The sequence below is a fragment of the Vidua chalybeata genome, chromosome Z (assembly GCF_026979565.1).
Source record: "Vidua chalybeata isolate OUT-0048 chromosome Z, bVidCha1 merged haplotype, whole genome shotgun sequence".
In the NCBI taxonomy this organism is placed as follows: Eukaryota; Metazoa; Chordata; class Aves; order Passeriformes; family Viduidae; genus Vidua; species Vidua chalybeata.
In genome coordinates, this window is record NC_071570.1 from 7,858,961 (window position 1) to 7,879,451 (window position 20,491).

General features: G+C 50.2%; 4 protein-coding genes across 21 annotated transcripts in view; 3 read left to right on the forward strand and 1 right to left on the reverse strand.

The window, feature by feature from the left end:
- The window catches only part of LOC128802514 (ubiquitin-associated protein 2-like), a 123,700-nt gene that overhangs the window by 2,690 nt on the left and 100,519 nt on the right, over positions 1-20,491 (reverse strand). For 12 of the 18 annotated variants that reach the window (XM_053968983.1, XM_053968992.1, XM_053968997.1 and 9 more), the window contains 6 exons: positions 4,459-4,537; positions 3,187-3,401; positions 2,483-2,650; positions 1,760-1,859; positions 1,571-1,678; positions 154-221 (listed from right to left, as the gene is read on the reverse strand). In XM_053968983.1, coding sequence (XP_053824958.1) covers positions 154-221; positions 1,571-1,678; positions 1,760-1,859; positions 2,483-2,650; positions 3,187-3,401; positions 4,459-4,537 — 738 coding nt within the window. Of the gene's footprint in view, positions 1-153; positions 222-1,570; positions 1,679-1,759; positions 1,860-2,482; positions 2,651-3,186; positions 3,402-3,856; positions 3,970-4,458; positions 4,538-20,491 lie in introns of those variants that run through there. The other 6 variants (XM_053968998.1, XM_053968996.1, XM_053968994.1 and 3 more) reach the window with 2 other exon arrangements.
- Positions 13,058-15,279, forward strand: LOC128802526 (interferon-like). The gene has a single exon (XM_053969012.1). It carries the CDS (start codon positions 13,176-13,178, stop codon positions 13,746-13,748), a length of 573 nt encoding a protein of 190 aa, XP_053824987.1. The 5' UTR covers positions 13,058-13,175; the 3' UTR covers positions 13,749-15,279.
- Positions 15,299-16,753, forward strand: LOC128802518 (interferon-like). The gene has a single exon (XM_053969002.1). It carries the CDS (start codon positions 16,165-16,167, stop codon positions 16,735-16,737), a length of 573 nt encoding a protein of 190 aa, XP_053824977.1. The 5' UTR covers positions 15,299-16,164; the 3' UTR covers positions 16,738-16,753.
- Positions 19,146-19,742, forward strand: LOC128802519 (interferon-like). Its single transcript, XM_053969003.1, has one exon. The coding sequence runs from the start codon at positions 19,154-19,156 to the stop codon at positions 19,724-19,726; it is 573 nt and encodes a 190-aa protein (XP_053824978.1). The 5' UTR covers positions 19,146-19,153; the 3' UTR covers positions 19,727-19,742.

Sequence of the window (20,491 nt, forward strand, 5' to 3'; positions counted from 1 at the left end):
CAGAAACAGTGGGACAGAGGATGAGACTTCACTCCAGCAGCAAACAGAGCCAGCGTTAGAGATGCCGTGGCCTGCTGACCCTGAGACTGGCCAGCCTGGGAGTAGGAGTCATCAGCCTTGGGCCCTGAGGGAGGAGGGTCCAACACTCCTCACCTGAGTCTTGTTATAGACTGAGCCACTGATATCAGGCACACCCGTGTTACTTGAGGTCACAGAAACACCTGGAAAACAGAAACACCACCAAAGGTGAGAATGTCACCCCACCAGCCAGCACAATCCCAAGCTTTGCTCCCGGCACCTCTGGCAGCCTCAGGGGATGCACTGCCCTGCTGGTTCTCCATTTTCAGACCCACAGCACCCCACATGGGAACAGAAGAAAGGGCTCAGCTTCTTGTTCCCACTGTTAAAGCCCACTGGGATAAGTCACCCAGGTCCACACCCAGCCATTAACACTCGGATTCCAATGCACTTCACCAGGCAGCAGTTGGCTGCACTGACCACTCACTGAAGCCCACAAAAAGCCAGCATTCCCCTAGGATCAGAGATGCATTTGGCTCTACTGCAGCATTCAAGAACTTTCCAGTAGTGCCCTGAGTGATAAGACTCAACATCTCCTACACATCTGAGCCCCTGTCCTTTCACATCCTACAGAAGAGTGAAGTCTGCAGTGCTCCTCTGCCCTGACAGAATCAGCATCACTGTCTCAGAGACACTTATTCACAGTTTATAGAGAGTGGCTCTGATAATTCCACGTGGATCAGAATAAAGCCAATGGTTGCTTTGTTCGGTGAATCAGAGATCTGGGCTCAAGGGTTCTGCTCTAAGCTTTTGTAACCCTCCTCGGACACTGCTGAATTGCTTGGACACTTCCTGCATTGCTTCTCCACTGAAAAGAGTGTGACCACCTGGTGTTTCAAAAGCACAGCAAATGCTTGGTACTTGCTTTCGAATGAAGATGAACCATATAGTGCTAAGCAGCCCAGTATACACTTCTCAGATCTAACCAGCATGTGCCAAATAAAGCTTTTGTATGAGCTGGATAAATTTTTCAGCTTTTATAGTCACAAAGGAAACATTTCCAGGCATGACACAAGGTTATGAGTGTGTACAGGCAGCAGCTAGACAGCCCAGAGATGCGTGAAGTGCCCTACTCCTCTCTAGTATGTGGGTGTCTCAGGTGCCTACCAAGAAACTAAAAATCTAGCTATGATTTGGCAGAGGATAATTTCAACAACAGCACTGAACTGCTCAAGTTTCAAAATCACAGCACTGTTGAAGGATCACTCTGTTCTTCAGCAAATAATGCTTTGGCTTAGGAAGCAGCTTACCATTTCTCCCATTTGTAATTGGACCAAACTGTGCATCAGCCACACAAATCTTTATGCCAAGTTCAGCCATAAGATTTAGAAGGAACAACTGGGCCATTAGAAAAACATTTTGTATATGGGAGATGGAGAAACAGCTTGGATCACAACCGTCTTTAGAGCTGGCTGCTGTGTTGACTGCACAGCACTGGGAGTTTGCCCTACTAAATCCCACTCCAGAGGAACCTCCAGTCTCAAAGTGTTACCTTTCCCAGGTCCAGTGCCAGCAGATTTGTTTTGTGCTTGAGATGACCCACTGTAGCCTCCTTTGCTGTAATCTCCAGCTGCCGTTCCCTGTGTTAAGTCATCGTAGCCTGCCGGGGTGACAAGACCGGGCGTTAGGATGCGCGAGTGGCGCCGCGGGCGCTCACAGGGCAGCAGGGCTGAGGCCTTACCTGCACCGTAGCCATGCTGGCTGTAGCCACTCGTCTGCTGAAAGGGAGTCGATGCCGTGTTCAGGTTGACTCCGTGCTGTTTAGCAGATGCTGGAGGTACCTGGACAAAGGACGGGTACAAAAAGTACCATCAGCTAGAGCACAGGCTCCCTCTGCCATCTAGTGGGGAAGGCACCTTCCACCGCATGTCGGGAATTCAGTCTGGAGTTGGGAGGACTGGGATGGCATGGGACTGCTTACAGCAATAATAGTGGAAATACAGCAGTATTAGTTGTTATAGTGGATTTGTGTCACAGGATTTCTCCTAGAGCTGTCCCTGTGATTGTAGTGCAGCCCTCCCTCAGAACAGGCTGCATATCTCTTTCATATGCTGAATGTAAACAGCAAATTTTTACCCACAAACCTGAGAACAACCACAGACTCAAAGTAAACATCAATTCCTGCCTGAGGCTGTTCATAAAATACTATCCTACAGGGCCCTTAATAGCCTCATCTACCCTTCTGCCTGGAGCAGCACCTCTTCCCAAATAACCTTTTTCCTCCTGAGACTTCCAGCCCTGCTCTCTGACTTAATGGGGTCTCCTCCATCCAGGCTCACTGATTCAGCTTTGGGTCTCCCCTTGACTCTCTAGGCACTAGTAAGGGCTTTCAGGGACTGCAAGCACACAAAATGCAGCTGTCAGCTATTTACAGAAACTTGCACAGGGGTCCATGAGTTCTTGCCTTTAAAAATGTTTGTTTTCTTCTGGGTGAGACTGCAGTTATTTTCTCACGTTGCATGTTTTTGGAGATCTCTGCAGACTGGGGAAGCTGACTATATTCCATTTTAATGAGAATCCACCTGAATACTGACTCCAGCTCTGGAGTCCTCAGTATGAGGAAGCTGTGGACCTGTTGGAGCAGATCCAGAGGAGGTCACAAAGATGATCAAGGGGATGTGCTCCTCTCTCCTATGAGGACAGGCTGAGAGTTGGGGCTGTTCATCCTGGAGAAAAGAAGGCTCTAGGGAGACCTTACTGTGACCATTCTACACTTAAAGGAGGTTTATAGGACAGATGGGCAAAACATTTTATCAGGCCCTGTAGTGACAGGACAAAGGGCAGGTGTTTTAAACTGAAAGGTGGTAGATTTAGATTAAAGAAAATAGTCATCACCATGAGGGTGGTGTGGCACTGGCACAGGCTGCCTGAAGAAGATGTGGATGGCCAACATCCCTGAAGTGTTCAAGGCCAGGTTGGATGGGGCTCTGAGCAACCTGGTCTAGTGGAAGGTATCCTCGCCCACAGGAGGATTGGAACAAGACAGTCTTTGATCATACTTTCCAACCCAAACCTTCCTATAATTCCAAGATGTGGAGTGTTTGGGCTGGAGAAAGCAAAACTGGAGAGGCATGCGGGGAGCGTTACAGTTGAAGCTGTCACACTTACAAACATGGTTGGCCCATATTGGAATGCACTGGGAACACCGGGCATCCCAGCATAGTAAGGGAGCCCAGTGTAGCTGTACCCTGGGGGCAGGGTCGGGTTGAGGAAGGGCTGCTGAGTCGTGTGGTGAGTCTGTGTCTGGTTCTGCTGTGGCTGGGCCAGTGTGGTTGCAGGAGCAGGAGAGGCAGTATCTCCACGGCCAAATTTTGTTACATCACCTGTGAAAGAAAGAACTGGTCAGAAAAGCTATCAAAGATACTGCTAAGGTGGAGAATTCAATGGACTTATATCCTCTGAATAGAAGCAGACAACTACAGAACAGGACACATCCTGCACCTGAAAGCCTGCAGTTGTTTATGGGAAGCCCACACCCAGTCTCTGTTCCTGACAGCCACAGGGATATTGCCTGTTCATGGCACAGAACTCTGTGCCATGGCTACTCCACTGATAAAGAGAGATGCCAATACTCACCTATCTCACACGGTCTGAGCAGACTCATTACTATCAGATCATTGCAATAAAACATGCTAAAAGCGGAAGCATGGTAAATAGCCAGAGAGCCAATGGTTGTTGGGTTAAATTGTGACTCTCCTGGGGGTTAACCTGTTTAGCTAAGCTTCATGGGCTGAAAGCAGGTTAGGATTTACAGGCAGTGATGGGCATATTTTTGCCAATGTCTGTTTATTTGTCAAGCGTGACTAGTTAAGATGTCCAGTTCCTCACACCACCAAAGTTCTGAAGACAGTAGCTGAAGGCCAGGAAAACAAGGCTTGCATCGTGGGCCACCTTATTGAAGAAGCAGGAAGGGAAATTCAGTTATTAACCCAAAACCAGCCTTCCAAGAGAAGTGATCATGAGGCAGAAAATTCACAAACAATTGTACTTTTTGGCAGCCTACAGAGCAGCATGCTCATATGTTTACCAAGGAGGTGACATACATCAATCCCTTCTACCTCATTCCCAACCAGTATTCCTTTTTGCTGGTTACTAGGAAGCGTGAGAGCACTTAATACCATCATTATAGGAACCACAATGCCTATGGCTACAGTTTTAAGATGTAATCAACTGGCAGTGGATGAAAACCACTGGCTGAAATCCTGGATGGCATTAATACCATCTTTGCGCAATGACAGCTAAAGAGCAAGAGCAGGAACAATGAAGGGTTTCTTTGACCACAGAAGGGAAAAGCAACATCTCTTTGAGCAACAGCAGGATGACCTGCACTGAGAAACCAGCATATCTCACTTGCCATCCTCATCTTTAACTAGCGCTCACCTGAGTACGGGTTGTTAGCAAGGCTCCCATCTCTGCCTGTCAAGGTTGCAGGAGCCGGGAATGTAATTCCATAGTAATCCTTGGAAGAGACAACACCATTTATTAATAGTTGAAACTGGAACACAGCTGGACAGATCTGATGAACTGCATACTAAACACAGAAGAAAATTCTAAAAGTAAGAACTAAAGGATGTTTGAGTGGAAGCTGACCTTACATTGTGCAGCAAAGCTGAAAATTTACCTGGAGCCTCAGGCTAAAAAATAAACCTACTTTATAGACACTTTTCATGTTATATAGACACTTTTCATGTTATATACAAATATTTCATCTTTTAATGGTAAATTAAAGGCAATAAATAAATGTTTTCCCACACAGCTCCCAACTCTGAACTGTCATCTTCCAGTGAGACTGCCTGAAAGAGAACTGAGCATTCTGGATCAAAGGCCTAGGGTCAGGCCAGGACTGTAATCACAACATGGGTGTAAGTCTAAGGGTTTTGCCCTTGTACCATGCCCTGTTTTCTGAAAGTGGAAATGTCAGCTCCAAAAACAAAAAAAACATCAAAAGAGAGAGAAAACCAGTTACTATTAGATAACTGGAAAATTTATTTAAACTCCTTTACAGAAGACCTCAGGTCATAGTCTCCAAAGTGGGGTGTGTATCCAACCCATTGGGTTGCAGGAAGAAAATGGATTTGATACCTTTGATAAATACAACTTAAGAGAATTTTAAAGTATTTAACCTTTCTCTCCTTTTTTTCATTTTTATCTTAGTGTATGTTTTATAATATATATATTAGTACAGGGGTATATGTATATAATTCAGAAGTAAAAATATAATGAAGGTGAGTGCTCACTAATTTTTTGCTGATAGGGTGCATAAAAAAGGTGGAAACCACTGCCTTAGATCATTCTTCTAGGTCTTTTACAAGGTAAGCAACTCTAGAAAGCTTGCACTCCGAAATGACAGGACATGCCAGCAAAACCAAAGCAGTATTTTTACCTCACTTTGGGAGAAAAGGTAAGAAGTTTGCCCTTCTGTCTCTGGGTTAAATCCACCTGTGGGTCTGGTAATCTGTTTTTTTCCTCCTAATTTTCATGTTCTCCTCACCACCTCCAATCCAGAAACAGATTGGAGTAATAGTAGTCTAAGTAGTAATGTAAGTCTAGTAAGTAATAGTAGTCTGAGTAGTAATGTATCAATTTCCACACATTTTCAAATACTGGAAATATCACTTCCTTTATCACACCCCTCTCTGCAAATGCCATAGTGCCTCAAATGTTTTCTCAGAGTGGACAGCACCCTCCACCTTGCTCCACTTCCCTGTCTCCTATACCCAGTCCTCCATCACTGAATATGAAATAATGTGGCAAAGTTTTAGTATTGTATGTGCTTTCTGTAACTTGTAATGGTGCCATTACATCATCAACATTTCCTTCCCTGGTAATTCCCCCCCTTAGGAACTCCAGCGTGAATCACTTGGCAAAACACAACTAAATTCACATTTAAAGTCTTAGCAGATTATTCAAAAGCAGTACTCTCATAACCTTCTGATGAAAATGACACAAAAAGAAGATCTAGAGAAGAGATGTGAACACAGTTCAGCTGATATGAATTAGCACACTAACATTTTCCTGCTATACAAACTGGACAAGATATGATCAAATCTGCATGAGAAGAGTGTGTTATGAGTAGCAATTATTCTTACTGCACCTCAGGCAAGGGAAAACCACAGCAGTACTGAATATCTGTATTCTACTTGTGCATACAAACTAAAAACTCATTAGAAAATACGAGTGCAAGGCAGTTATGTCTGCAGTTCATGCCTGCCCAAAGGAAAATATCAGGGAAGACACTCTGCTCCTCAAACATCACAGATATCTCCTGACCTACAAAAGGAGAAGCTGCCTAAAGCCAAAAGTGAAATGTCAGAAATAGGCTCAAAAAATGAAGCAGAAAATGACAAAAAAAAGGGTAAGTTATGAGACATAATAGATTTAAGTTCCACCCAGCAGATCACTGGGTACCACACACACCAGCATTTGTAAGGTCTTTGCAACAGATGAACAGAGAAGACAGCATATCCCAATGTAACACACACCAGAAGAACCCAAAAACCAAAAAAATCCACAGAGAGACAGCAACAATATGCACATTACTTGAGTTAAATTTTTAAAAAACATCTCAGGAGAAAATCCCATTCTTGCTTTATCAGCAACCACGGGGATCTCTTACTGCTGAAGTTACACAGCAAGCAGTGACGACTCACACTTGGAATTCTGCCCACTTTCACTTTTCACATCTAAGTGGACCAGTACACGAAATAGAAATACTCCCACCTGCTTCTCCCCCACAACATCTAACACTGCCACATTTTCACAAAGAATTCACAACACAATTAAAAAAAAAACCCCAAAATCCAGAAAGAACAAACACTGCATGAATAGTTGATGAAAAAATCCTGTGTGACATCTGTGCATTTATTTCTAACTACCAACATACCAAGGGGAATTAACTCTGGATACAGGGGTATGAGAGATGGCTCCAAAAATATTCTGCAAGATTTTGCAGGGAGAGGAGAAACTCTTGCATTAGCAAAGCTACAGGTGCCACAGAAAAAAAAAAGTATTAAAATATATATACATATACACATATAAATAGAATTTAAAAAGACTGAGAGACTAACAATATTTGTCAATAAAAAATATAAGAAAACACTAATTAACATTATATACAAATCATATTAGAGCATGCAATAAGAAAAAATAGATGCCGGTAGGTAGAGAAATTTTAAAATAAACCCCCAAAAAAGGCAACACACAAAAGAGATGAAAAGACAGCCTGAAACACATCCCCAGCACAGTCAACCAGAAAACTTATGCCACACTTTCATCTCCTGTAATAGCTCGGTAGCCAGGCTTCCCCCTGGCAGCAACCCTGAGAAAGTATCAGCTCCCGTTCTCATAGCAGCGTCCCCTCCTGGTCAGTGACAAGCAGCAAAGCCCTCAGAAGAAAGCAAACAGAAAAAACAAAAGTGAAAATGGAAAAGGGAAATTCTCTAGGGGATGGTGATGAAAGGAAAGCCTGGGCATGGGCGCATAAAACTGCACGCCCGGCAGCACCCCAAGCAAAGCAACCACCACTACCGAGCCAGACCACACACTCCTGCACAGCGCCCAGAGCTCCACCATGGCTGTACCTGGATGTGCACAGCCCCGCCTGTGGCACAGCACCCTGGCACTCCTGCTCCTCATCGTGGCTCTCACCACCGGCCTCACCTGCCAACACCTGCGGACCCATGATCCTGCGGATGCACTCCAGCTTCTGAAGGACATGGCTCCAAAAATGACAGAGCCCTGCAATCTCCAGAAGCCACCACTCTTCCCCGACACCCTCCTCCCCAACAACCTCCGCCCGCACCAAGCCGCCACCATCGCCCTACACATCCTCGAGCACCTCCTCCACACCCTCAGTGGAAGCAGCAGCAGCCAGCACTGGCCCAGCCACGCTCGCAACCAACTCCTCAACAAACTGCAGCACCACATCCACCACCTCGAGCAATGCTTCCCCGACAACGCCCTGCTCTTCAAAGGACCGCGCAACCCGCTGCTCGCCATCAACAAGTACTTCAGGGACATCCACCTCTTCCTCCTCGCCCACAACCACAGCGCCTGCGCCTGGGACCACGTCCGCCTCGAAGCTCTTGACTGCTTCCAACACATGGACAAACTCCTACGGCGAATGAAGCACCAACCTGCTCTGGACCCCACTAAACCCACGGAGAGCAAACACCCATCCCCAGTCAGCACCAGTGGCCATGGACTGAGTGGTGACAGCAGAAGCCAAGGCTGGGAACGTGGTACCACTCACATGTCTTCCGACCAATGAGCTGATGGGGAAAGGGGTATGATTGTGGTGACACTGGGGTCAGTATGTGGCACAGCCCACACCCAAAACACAGCCACTGGAGAGGAAGGAAGAGGAAATTTCTGTGCTACACATTCATGGACAGCTGCGAGACACTGGGGATACAGATGGTACTTGTTACCTGTGGAATTACTGCGTTCATCCAGACTGCAACCTCACCTGATGAACGGGAAGGGGATCATGGACACTGGGGAACTACTGTGGGAATGCCAATCACTATTTATCACAGAACTCTGTTTGCTTACTTATTTAATTAATTAACTTAGTTGTTTATTTATTTATTTGGCTGGCCATTTATTTATTTATTTATTTATTCTTTTGTTAGAAATAAAGACTTTTTGTAAAAACAAAAGAGAATGAAAAAGCCAAGCTTTGGTCATTGTGCTCCATGCTTATACCTGACATGGAAAGACACAGTTCCCTCAGGCTGTGAGGGGATGAGTCTCTGTCCTGCAGCCCATCTTGCCAATGCTTCCTGCCTGGGTCAAAGGCTATGGATAGCATGCTCTCAGGGAATGGTGGTCCTGCAGGCCCCAGGCATCTCTTACAGCTGCCAGACCACTGGGGCACCCATTGCCCCAAATGGCATGATGCCTGCCCTGCACACTTCCTCCTCTTCTACCACCTCACTCTGCCTTCCAGACCCTCCAGTAATGCCAAGACTTGAAAGCCATCTCCAAACCATCATCCCACCACAAACAACCATTCTGCAATGCCACAGCACTGCTTTGGAAGAAACAGGGTGGCATAGACAAGGTGCACCTCAAAGAATCAAGGAGGGGATCCATAAAGGTCTGCAGAGATTTGGACAAGGAACAGAACCCCAGTGCTACCAACTCCACCCAAGAAACACCAAGAAGACACAAAACCCACAGGAGATGTCCAGAACTGCTCACTGCTCTGCTACAGCCACCACAACTGGTCCAGGATGTTCCTGCCTGTGCTTTCATCCCAGTGGCTATGAGGACCTGCTGCAGCACACAGAGCACATTATCTTTGTCCTTCTTCACCCCAACACATCATTAGCAAGCAAAGAGATCCATCATCCAAACACCCCCACTCGATATGGTCCAACCCAACCAGCACAACATTCCCCATGAAGGGAACTGCCCACACATCACCAGCACCAGCTGCTCCTTCACCCTCCAACTATCAAACCAGAAGTATCTCCCCAGGTCAGCAGCTCCAGCCTCCTCCTGCATGGGACAAACCTCCACCATGCATCACTGCAAGGATACTGCCCCTTGCAAACACAACTGATTGCTTCCCTTTTAGCTGAGTGAAAAAACAAGAGGACCAAATACAGAATCATAGAATCACTAAGGTTGGAAAAGACCTCCAAGATCATCAAGCCCAGCCTTTGACCAAATACCATTAAGCCATATCATGAAGTGCCACATCTACTCAATTTTTGTACACTTCCAGCAGTGGTGACTCCACCACTTCCCCAGGGAGCCTGTTCCAATGCTTGACCATTCCTTCAGTGAAGAAATTTTCCCTAATATCCAACCTGAACCTCCACTGGCACAGCTTGAGTCCATTTTCCTTTCCTATTGCTAGTTGCTCGGAGAAAAAGCCAATTCCCACATGGTTATAACCTTCTTTTAGATCACTGTAGAGTGTGATAAGGTTCCCCCGAGCCTCCTTTTTCCCACACTAAACTCACCCAGTTCCCTCAGCTGATCCTCATATGACTCACTCTATAGACCCTTCCCCAGCTCCATTTCCTTTTCTGGACACGCTCCAGCACCTCAGTGTCCTTCTTGCTGTGAGGAAACAAAGCTGAACACAAGATTCCAGCTGTGGCCTCACCAGTGCCCCCAGCACAGGGGGATGGCCACTGCCCTGCTCCTGCTGGCCACACTATTGCTGACACAAGCCCGGTGCCATTGGCCTTCCTGGCCACCTGGGCACACTCCAGCTCGTGTTCAGCCACTGAAAACCAGCACCTCCAGGTCCTTTCCCATTCAGCAGCTCTCCAGCCACGCTGTCCCAGCCTGGAGCTGCAGGGGGTTGCTGTGACCCAGAGGCAGGACCCAGCACTTGGCCTTGTTGAACCTCACACAATTGGCCCTGGCCCGTGGATCCAGCCTGTGCAGGTCCCTCTGCAGAGCCTTCCTGCCCTCCAGCAGATCAGCACTCACACTCAGCTTGGTGTTGTCCTCAAACTGACTAAAGGAGCTCTTGATTCTCTCACTCAGATCATCAATAAAGATAAAAAACAGTACAGTACAAAGCCCTGGGACACCACTAGGGACCAGCTGCCTGCTGCAAGTAATTCCATTCACCAGCACTCTCTGGGCCAGGCCAGCAGCCAGTTTTTAACTCAGAGAACAGAGCATATAAGCCACAAGCAGCTGGCGTCTCCAGGAGAATTCTATGGGATACAGTGTTAAAGACTTTTCTAAAGTCCAGGAAGTCAACATTTCTGGGCTTTCCCTCGTCCACTAAGAGGGTCACTGTGTTACATAAGGAGACAGTCAGTTATGCCTTTGACAAACTCATGCTGGCTGGGCCTGATCCCCTGGATCTTCTGTAGGTGCCATGTGATGGGCACTCAAGAAGATCTCCATGAGCTTCCTCAGCACTGAGGTCAGGCTGACAGGACAGGCTGTAGCTCCCTGGATTCTACTTCTGACCCTTCCTGAAGATAAGCATTACACTGGCCACACTCCAGGTACCTGGGGCCTCCTTTGTTAGCCAGGACTGCTTGTAAATTACGGGGAGTGGCTTGGTGAGCTTTTCCACCAGCTCTCCTATATATTCAGGTACACAGCAGGACCTCTCAAGATGAAACTTCATTGTACCACTGACCTCCTGATGCTCCTACCTCGAAGTACCCTGTGATATCAGGAATGAGGACCTCGTTGGTTCTGTCTTTTCTGAGGCAGCTGAAGGAACTAAATCACTCTCAGACAAAAACAGGAGCAGTGGTAATGACACAAGCTGGAATACAGGGAATTCAAACATGAAAGAAGAAATGCATTTGTGTCATTTTTTGTATTCTGGTGATACAACACCAGAATAGGGATTAGAGAGATGGAGTGATACCCGTTCCTGGGGACATATCTGAAAGCATCACTGGACAAGGCCATGAGCAGGCTCTTCTGTTACCACCTCCTCTCAGTGTCACACTGCACTTGGGATATCCAGGACAAAACAGATAATTAAAATTAATTTAAAAAAATCCTTTATTGCTCAAAAGCGACAGCTTAGAGGAGACCTCTTAAACTCCATCACAATGAAAATCAAACTGCAAGAGACTGCAGAAACTTCATCAACATTCAATGCCTAGGTGCTTAGACCCAGAGCCACCACTTCAACTTAAAGAGCTCCTGAGGTTCCTGAGAAATAAACCATTTTACAACTCCATCAAAGGCTAAAAAGAAAGAATTTATTCATACGAATACAAAGAAAACAAGCAGAGGTAAAAAACCAGAAAAACCTAATGGAGAATTACAAAAAGACTTGGGAAGTGTCCCAGGCAGAATGGAAGCTTTGGACAACATTTATCAGGGAAGGCTTTCCACTGAGGTTCAGAAAATATCTCCTTGCTTGCTAAACTCCTTCAAGGAGAAGTCTGGAGGCAGCTTAATACAATCCTAGTCCCACAACAGGTAAATGGTTAATCGCTAAAGAATTATATAGGTGTAATTGAGCCTTTATACAAATTTGTCCTGCAATGGACATATTTATTTACACATTTATACAGAATATATATTTATATGGGAAAAACAAATGATTAAAATTCATCATGACAATAATCAAAGAATTTTGATCAGAATTATATATGATACATTACAGACAGTTGTAACTACTTGTACAGTGCTCTATTACACCAATCCTTTAAAAGCCAGATTAATAACAAACTAGAGAACAATGCAATTAATCCAATGCCTTTTGTTCTGCCTCAAGCAATAACACTGAGGTGTGTCCCCAGTCAAGGGAGGAATATCCAGGCACACTAGTAGAAGATGTGTGCTGAACACCCCTGCAGTTAAGGTGCACAACTGGAATTTACAGAATAAAATGATGGACTCTAATGCATTAAAAGCTGGGACAACTCAATCAGCTCAGCAACTTAACAGAAATTTACCAGTTACATATTGGTAACTTACCAGTACCACTACTTCCCTTTTTCAACACTAGGAACTAAGTTGGCACAATACAACCAGGGCAATTATCAGTAAGGAAACAATACGTCAAAAATCTTCAAAATATTTGACTTCAGAAGAGTTCAGTGAGATTGATTTCAACACACTTCAAAACAAAAAACTCTGTTACTTCCTCTCCCCAGCATCAGATATAGCTTCAGAAAAAAGGGTAAAGTCCAGGATACGATAATGCAATTGATGCAGAGTGTCCTGCAAAGGGCAAGAAGGGAAATTCGGCGAAACACAAGAGAAATAAGAGATGACTCCAGAGAGAAAGGAAAACCACAAGAAACCCACAACATCATTGCAACTATGTGATGTGGCACTAACTTGGGGTTTCACTCCCGCACAACCAACACGCAAGAGACCAAAAACAAAGACAAAAATGGAATTAATAACACAATGACCAGCCATGGCCACCCCAACAAAACACTACCCTGAGACCACCACAGCCACCAGCACAGACTGGAAAGCACGGCAGGAAACTCCCAGCAAGCAGAAAGCGATGAAGGGAAAGCTGCTGCCATACAAAGCCGTGCACCCGCCAGCGCCCCGAGCACAGCCACCAGCAGCACCGGCAAGCCTCACCAGGCTCCTCCTGCCCAGCACCACCCGACAGCACCCACAGAACCAGCATGGCTGCGCCCACAGCCACACAGCCGCGGCTGCCGCACGCCGCCCCGCCGCTCCTGCTCCTGCTCACCGCTCTGGCCACCAGCCTCGCCTGCCAACACCTCTGGACGCACGACGACACCTTCCCCGGCGACGCGCTCCGCCTCCTCCAGGACACGGCTCCCAGCCACACACAGCCCTGCCACCTCCAAGAGCCGCCCTTCTTCCCCGACACCCTCCTCCACGACAACCTCCACCCGCACCAAGCCGCCGCCACCGCCCTACGCATCCTCCAGCACCTCTTCCACACCCTCAGCTCCAACAGCACCCGCCAGCACTGGCCCAGCCACGCTCGCAACCAACTCCTCAACAAACTGCAGCACCACATCCACCACCTCGAGCAATGCCTCCCCGACAACGCCCTGCTCTTCAAAGGACCGCGCAACCCGCTGCTCGCCATCAACAAGTACTTCAGGGACATCCACCTCTTCCTCCTCGCCCACAACCACAGCGCCTGCGCCTGGGACCACGTCCGCCTCGAAGCTCGTGCCTCTCTACGACACCTCCACAACCTCACACGCACCATGCGCCGCTAGCGCAAACACCCACGCTCCAACCCACGCCTACCGCCCAAACCCACCTCCAACCCCACGCCTCCTCTCACCTGGCACCGCAGACAGGGCTGCAACAACCGCTCCGCACCCGCAGCCTTCAACCCCCGCGTCTCCATTTTCGTTCAGCCTCTCCCATTGATGTGGACAAAGGACCTTCCCCACTTCTGTATAGACTTATTTATTTATTTATTTATTTATTTATCTAGCTATTTATTGGCGTATTTATTTTTCTACTTATTCACTTGTTTATGACACTGAAAATAAAGACCTATGACAAAACACTTGCCACTGCCTCTCCTCTCTCTAGCACTGCAACCAGCCTTTGGGCCAGGCAAAAGCCAGCCTCACCCAACACCTACTCCAAGACTCCCTCCAAACAGCCCCTGCCCACTCTTCTCAATGGCGCCTGACCAAGCAAGATCCTGCAGCACAGCCTTTGCAAAAACACTGCCAGCCTTTGGCCACCACCACAGAATCCCAAAAAGAAAAACACGCTAAGGCTGGAGAGCACCGCTGCACCTCATCTGCTTTATCCACATCCTGCTCCAGCCATCCAATCCAGGCCTCTCTCCCTCACAGACAAGGATCTCCTGCGGGACACGGCCAAGCACTTTGCACGAGTCCCGGCACACGAGCTCACTCACTCTGCCCCTATCCACCACCGCTCTGTAGCCCTAACCACAGAAAAGCACCAGAACTGCCAGGAATGGCCATCTTCCTCTTTGCAATGCCATGCTCCCTGTTACCAATCACCTCTTTGTTTTCCAGAGGCCTTCTTAGAGTTTTTCTGTCCCGGAGAAGCAGCCTCATCGTCTTGCCTGGAACGAAGCTCAGATTGACTGCCCTGTGCTTCCCACACTCTTCTGCTTTTCCCGTTGTAAAAACAGCCCTTCCCTTTCCCTTCTTCCACTTAGCGGGGGGGGGATTTCAACTGGCAGACACCAATGCTCTAAAATGATCCATCCCGGCCCAGCAACTCCATCTGGCCCTACTCTCAGGACTCACAGATCAATCTCATCAGGTCCCACGCAATTCCACATAATCACGTTCCCTAGACCTCAAATCTCAAACCTCATCCAAACCTGCGGAGGCCGTGGCCCTTCATTCTTCACCTAGGCCTCCCAGCATTTGCCCATCTCGACCCGGGCACTGTGCCGGGAGATTACTAACACACAGGGATACAAAGGCAGCTCGCCTCCGCAGCCTCTCTTTCACCCAAAAGTCTAGAACTTTCAAATCCCACCATCCGCTCCTAGCAATAATAATCCCAGCATTTCTCCACGAGGCCAGAGCGATCATCCCCTTGGCACATCTTCGCACACCCCAGAATTCCTCTTCAGCGTGCCGCAGATTTTCTCCCTTTTTGGAAAGGCATCTGAAACTACTGGCCAAGCTACGCTACTCCAGCCAAAGAAACCCATCGCCCGCAGCCTTTCTCACAAGTCACCTCCTCTGGACCCCTGTGCATCTTCAGAGACATCACCTCCAAGAACCCCACACCTCTCAGGGAATTCAGGAGCCCTGAACAGGACACATGCTTCCAGGCAAGGGCTCCAGCAATCCCAAAGCACAACACCACCTTCTTTCACGGGGGACAGTCCTCCTTTGCCCTCTGGCTGCCTCAGCCATGGCACCAAGCGCAAGAGTAACAGCAAAAGCTTTCCCTTTCTCCGACTTCTTCGCTCAGCCTTTCTTGCCTGCCTTGTGGCTCCCTCCAGCCAGACATAACCGGTGGAGCGCCTCCTTGCAAGGACACACTCAGGCCTCCAAGGCCCACGTGCACAGACAGCCCCTTGAAGCCTGCCGCTGCCTCTGGGCATTTACCGCAGGAGGGAAAACGCCAGCCCTCGCCCGCTGACATCACCGCACATCCCTTGCAACCACAAAAGGAAAACAGTGGCCAAGATGAAAATAAAGGCAAGCCTCAAAGTGAAAGGAAAAGTGACCACAGCCACCACCAGGGCTTTGCAGGTGGAAACGATGCTCGGGCCCAAACAGAGACTCAGTTGCACAGCACAGACCTTGCAGCTGGCTCGGCAAGCGAAAGGGAACACCCGACAGCCCTCTCCAACGCACCTGAGCCCGACGCCTCTGGCCCAGAGCTTTCACAGCCCCTTTCACCCACCACTGCCACTCTCCGCCGGCGCACCGCTGCCACCACAATCCCCAACCACGGCCACCCCCACAAAACACTGCCCCGAGACCACCAGCACAGCCACCAGCACAGACTGGAAAGCACGGCAGGAAACTCCCAGCAAGCAGAAAGCGATGAAGGGAAAGCTGCTGCCATACAAAGCCGTGCACCCGCCAGCGCCCCGAGCACAGCCACCAGCAGCACCGGCAAGCCTCACCAGGCTCCTCCTGCCCAGCACCACCCGACAGCACCCACAGAACCAGCATGGCTGCGCCCACAGCCACACAGCCGCGGCTGCCGCACGCCGCCCCGCCGCTCCTGCTCCTGCTCACCGCTCTGGCCACCAGCCTCGCCTGCCAACACCTCTGGACGCACGACGACACCTTCCCCGGCGACGCGCTCCGCCTCCTCCAGGACACGGCTCCCAGCCACACACAGCCCTGCCACCTCCAAGAGCCGCCCTTCTTCCCCGACACCCTCCTCCACGACAACCTCCACCCGCACCAAGCCGCCGCCACCGCCCTACGCATCCTCCAGCACCTCTTCCACACCCTCAGCTCCAACAGCACCCGCCAGCACTGGCCCAGCCACGCTCGCAACCAACTCCTCAACAAACTGCAGCACCACATCCACCACCTCGAGCAATGCCTCCCCGACAACGCCCTGCTCTTCAAAGGACCGCGCAACCCGCTGCTCGCCATCAACAAGTACTTCAGGGACATCCACCTCTTCCTCCTCGCCCACAACCACAGCGCCTGCGCCTGGGACCACGTCCGCCTCGAAGCTCGTGCCTCTCTACGACACCTCCACAACCTCACACGCACCATGCGCCGCTAGCGCAAACACCCACGCTCCAACCCACGCCTACCGCCCAAACCCACCTCCAACCCCACGCCTCCTCTCACCTGGCACCGCAGACAGGGCTGCAACAACCGCTCCGCACCCGCAGCCTTCAACCCCCGCGTCTCCATTTTCGTTCAGCCTCTCCCATTGATGTGGACAAAGGACCTTCCCCACTTCTGTATAGACTTATTTATTTATTTATTTATTTATTTATCTAGCTATTTATTGGCGTATTTATTTTTCTACTTATTCACTTGTTTATGACACTGAAAATAAAGACCTATGACAAAACACTTGCCACTGCCTCTCCTCTCTCTAGCACTGCAACCAGCCTTTGGGCCAGGCAAAAGCCAGCCTCACCCAACACCTACTCCAAGACTCCCTCCAAACAGCCCCTGCCCACTCTTCTCAATGGCGCCTGACCAAGCAAGATCCTGCAGCACAGCCTTTGCAAAAACACTGCCAGCCTTTGGCCACCACCACAGAATCCCAAAAAGAAAAACACGCTAAGGCTGGAGAGCACCGCTGCACCTCATCTGCTTTATCCACATCCTGCTCCAGCCATCCAATCCAGGCCTCTCTCCCTCACAGACAAGGATCTCCTGCGGGACACGGCCAAGCACTTTGCACGAGTCCCGGCACACGAGCTCACTCACTCTGCCCCTATCCACCACCGCTCTGTAGCCCTAACCACAGAAAAGCACCAGAACTGCCAGGAATGGCCATCTTCCTCTTTGCAATGCCATGCTCCCTGTTACCAATCACCTCTTTGTTTTCCAGAGGCCTTCTTAGAGTTTTTCTGTCCCGGAGAAGCAGCCTCATCGTCTTGCCTGGAACGAAGCTCAGATTGACTGCCCTGTGCTTCCCACACTCTTCTGCTTTTCCCGTTGTAAAAACAGCCCTTCCCTTTCCCTTCTTCCACTTAGCGGGGGGGGGATTTCAACTGGCAGACACCAATGCTCTAAAATGATCCATCCTGGCCCAGCAACTCCATCTGGCCCTACTCTCAGGACTCACAGATCAATCTCATCAGGTCCCACGCAATTCCACATAATCACGTTCCCTAGACCTCAAATCTCAAACCTCATCCAAACCTGCGGAGGCCGTGGCCCTTCATTCTTCACCTAGGCCTCCCAGCATTTGCCCATCTCGACCCGGGCACTGTGCCGGGAGATTACTAACACACAGGGATACAAAGGCAGCTCGCCTCCGCAGCCTCTCTTTCACCCAAAAGTCTAGAACTTTCAAATCCCACCATCCGCTCCTAGCAATAATAATCCCAGCATTTCTCCACGAGGCCAGAGCGATCATCCCCTTGGCACATCTTCGCACACCCCAGAATTCCTCTTCAGCGTGCCGCAGATTTTCTCCCTTTTTGGAAAGGCATCTGAAACTACTGGCCAAGCTACGCTACTCCAGCCAAAGAAACCCATCGCCCGCAGCCTTTCTCACAAGTCACCTCCTCTGGACCCCTGTGCATCTTCAGAGACATCACCTCCAAGAACCCCACACCTCTCAGGGAATTCAAGAGCCCTGAACAGGACACACGCTTCCAGGCAAGGGCTCCAGCAATCCCAAAGCACACCACCACCTTCTTTCACGGGGGACAGTCCTCCTTTGCCCTCTGGCTGCCTCAGCCATGGCACCAAGCGCAAGAGTAACAGCAAAAGCTTTCCCTTTCTCCGACTTCTTCGCTCAGCCTTTCTTGCCTGCCTTGTGGCTCCCTCCAGCCAGACATAACCGGTGGAGCGCCTCCTTGCAAGGACACACTCAGGCCTCCAAGGCCCACGTGCACAGACAGCCCCTTGAAGCCTGCCGCTGCCTCTGGGCATTTACCGCAGGAGGGAAAACGCCAGCCCTCGCCCGCTGACATCACCGCACATCCCTTGCAACCACAAAAGGAAAACAGTGGCCAAGATGAAAATAAAGGCAAGCCTCAAAGTGAAAGGAAAAGTGACCACAGCCACCACCAGGGCTTTGCAGGTGGAAACGATGCTCGGGCCCAAACAGAGACTCAGTTGCACAGCACAGACCTTGCAGCTGGCTCGGCAAGCGAAAGGGAACACCCGACAGCCCTCTCCAACGCACCTGAGCCCGACGCCTCTGGCCCAGAGCTTTCACAGCCCCTTTCACCCACCACTGCCACTCTCCGCCGGCGCACCGCTGCCACCACAATCCCCAACCACGGCCACCCCCACAAAACACTGCCCCGAGACCACCAGCACAGCCACCAGCACAGACTGGAAAGCACGGCAGGAAACTCCCAGCAAGCAGAAAGCGATGAAGGGAAAGCTGCTGCCATACAAAGCCGTGCACCCGCCAGCGCCCCGAGCACAGCCACCAGCAGCACCGGCAAGCCTCACCAGGCTCCTCCTGCCCAGCACCACCCGACAGCACCCACAGAACCAGCATGGCTGCGCCCACAGCCACACAGCCGCGGCTGCCGCACGCCGCCCCGCCGCTCCTGCTCCTGCTCACCGCTCTGGCCACCAGCCTCGCCTGCCAACACCTCTGGACGCACGACGACACCTTCCCCGGCGACGCGCTCCGCCTCCTCCAGGACACGGCTCCCAGCCACACACAGCCCTGCCACCTCCAAGAGCCGCCCTTCTTCCCCGACACCCTCCTCCACGACAACCTCCACCCGCACCAAGCCGCCGCCACCGCCCTACGCATCCTCCAGCACCTCTTCCACACCCTCAGCTCCAACAGCACCCGCCAGCACTGGCCCAGCCACGCTCGCAACCAACTCCTCAACAAACTGCAGCACCACATCCACCACCTCGAGCAATGCCTCCCCGACAACGCCCTGCTCTTCAAAGGACCGCGCAACCCGCTGCTCGCCATCAACAAGTACTTCAGGGACATCCACCTCTTCCTCCTCGCCCACAACCACAGCGCCTGCGCCTGGGACCACGTCCGCCTCGAAGCTCGTGCCTCTCTACGACACCTCCACAACCTCACACGCACCATGCGCCGCTAGCGCAAACACCCACGCTCCAACCCACGCCTACCGCCCAAACCCACCTCCAACCCCACGCCTCCTCTCACCTGGCACCGCAGACAGGGCTGCAACAACCGCTCCGCACCCGCAGCCTTCAACCCCCGCGTCTCCATTTTCGTTCAGCCTCTCCCATTGATGTGGACAAAGGACCTTCCCCACTTCTGTATAGACTTATTTATTTATTTATTTATTTATTTATCTAGCTATTTATTGGCGTATTTATTTTTCTACTTATTCACTTGTTTATGACACTGAAAATAAAGACCTATGACAAAACACTTGCCACTGCCTCTCCTCTCTCTAGCACTGCAACCAGCCTTTGGGCCAGGCAAAAGCCAGCCTCACCCAACACCTACTCCAAGACTCCCTCCAAACAGCCCCTGCCCACTCTTCTCAATGGCGCCTGACCAAGCAAGATCCTGCAGCACAGCCTTTGCAAAAACACTGCCAGCCTTTGGCCACCACCACAGAATCCCAAAAAGAAAAACACGCTAAGGCTGGAGAGCACCGCTGCACCTCATCTGCTTTATCCACATCCTGCTCCAGCCATCCAATCCAGGCCTCTCTCCCTCACAGACAAGGATCTCCTGCGGGACACGGCCAAGCACTTTGCACGAGTCCCGGCACACGAGCTCACTCACTCTGCCCCTATCCACCACCGCTCTGTAGCCCTAACCACAGAAAAGCACCAGAACTGCCAGGAATGGCCATCTTCCTCTTTGCAATGCCATGCTCCCTGTTACC

Coding starts and splice junctions, on each gene's coding strand:
- LOC128802526 (XM_053969012.1), top strand. CDS start 13,176: ATGGCTGCGCCCACAGCCACACAGCCGCGGCTGCCGCACGCCGCCCCG.
- LOC128802518 (XM_053969002.1), top strand. CDS start 16,165: ATGGCTGCGCCCACAGCCACACAGCCGCGGCTGCCGCACGCCGCCCCG.
- LOC128802519 (XM_053969003.1), top strand. CDS start 19,154: ATGGCTGCGCCCACAGCCACACAGCCGCGGCTGCCGCACGCCGCCCCG.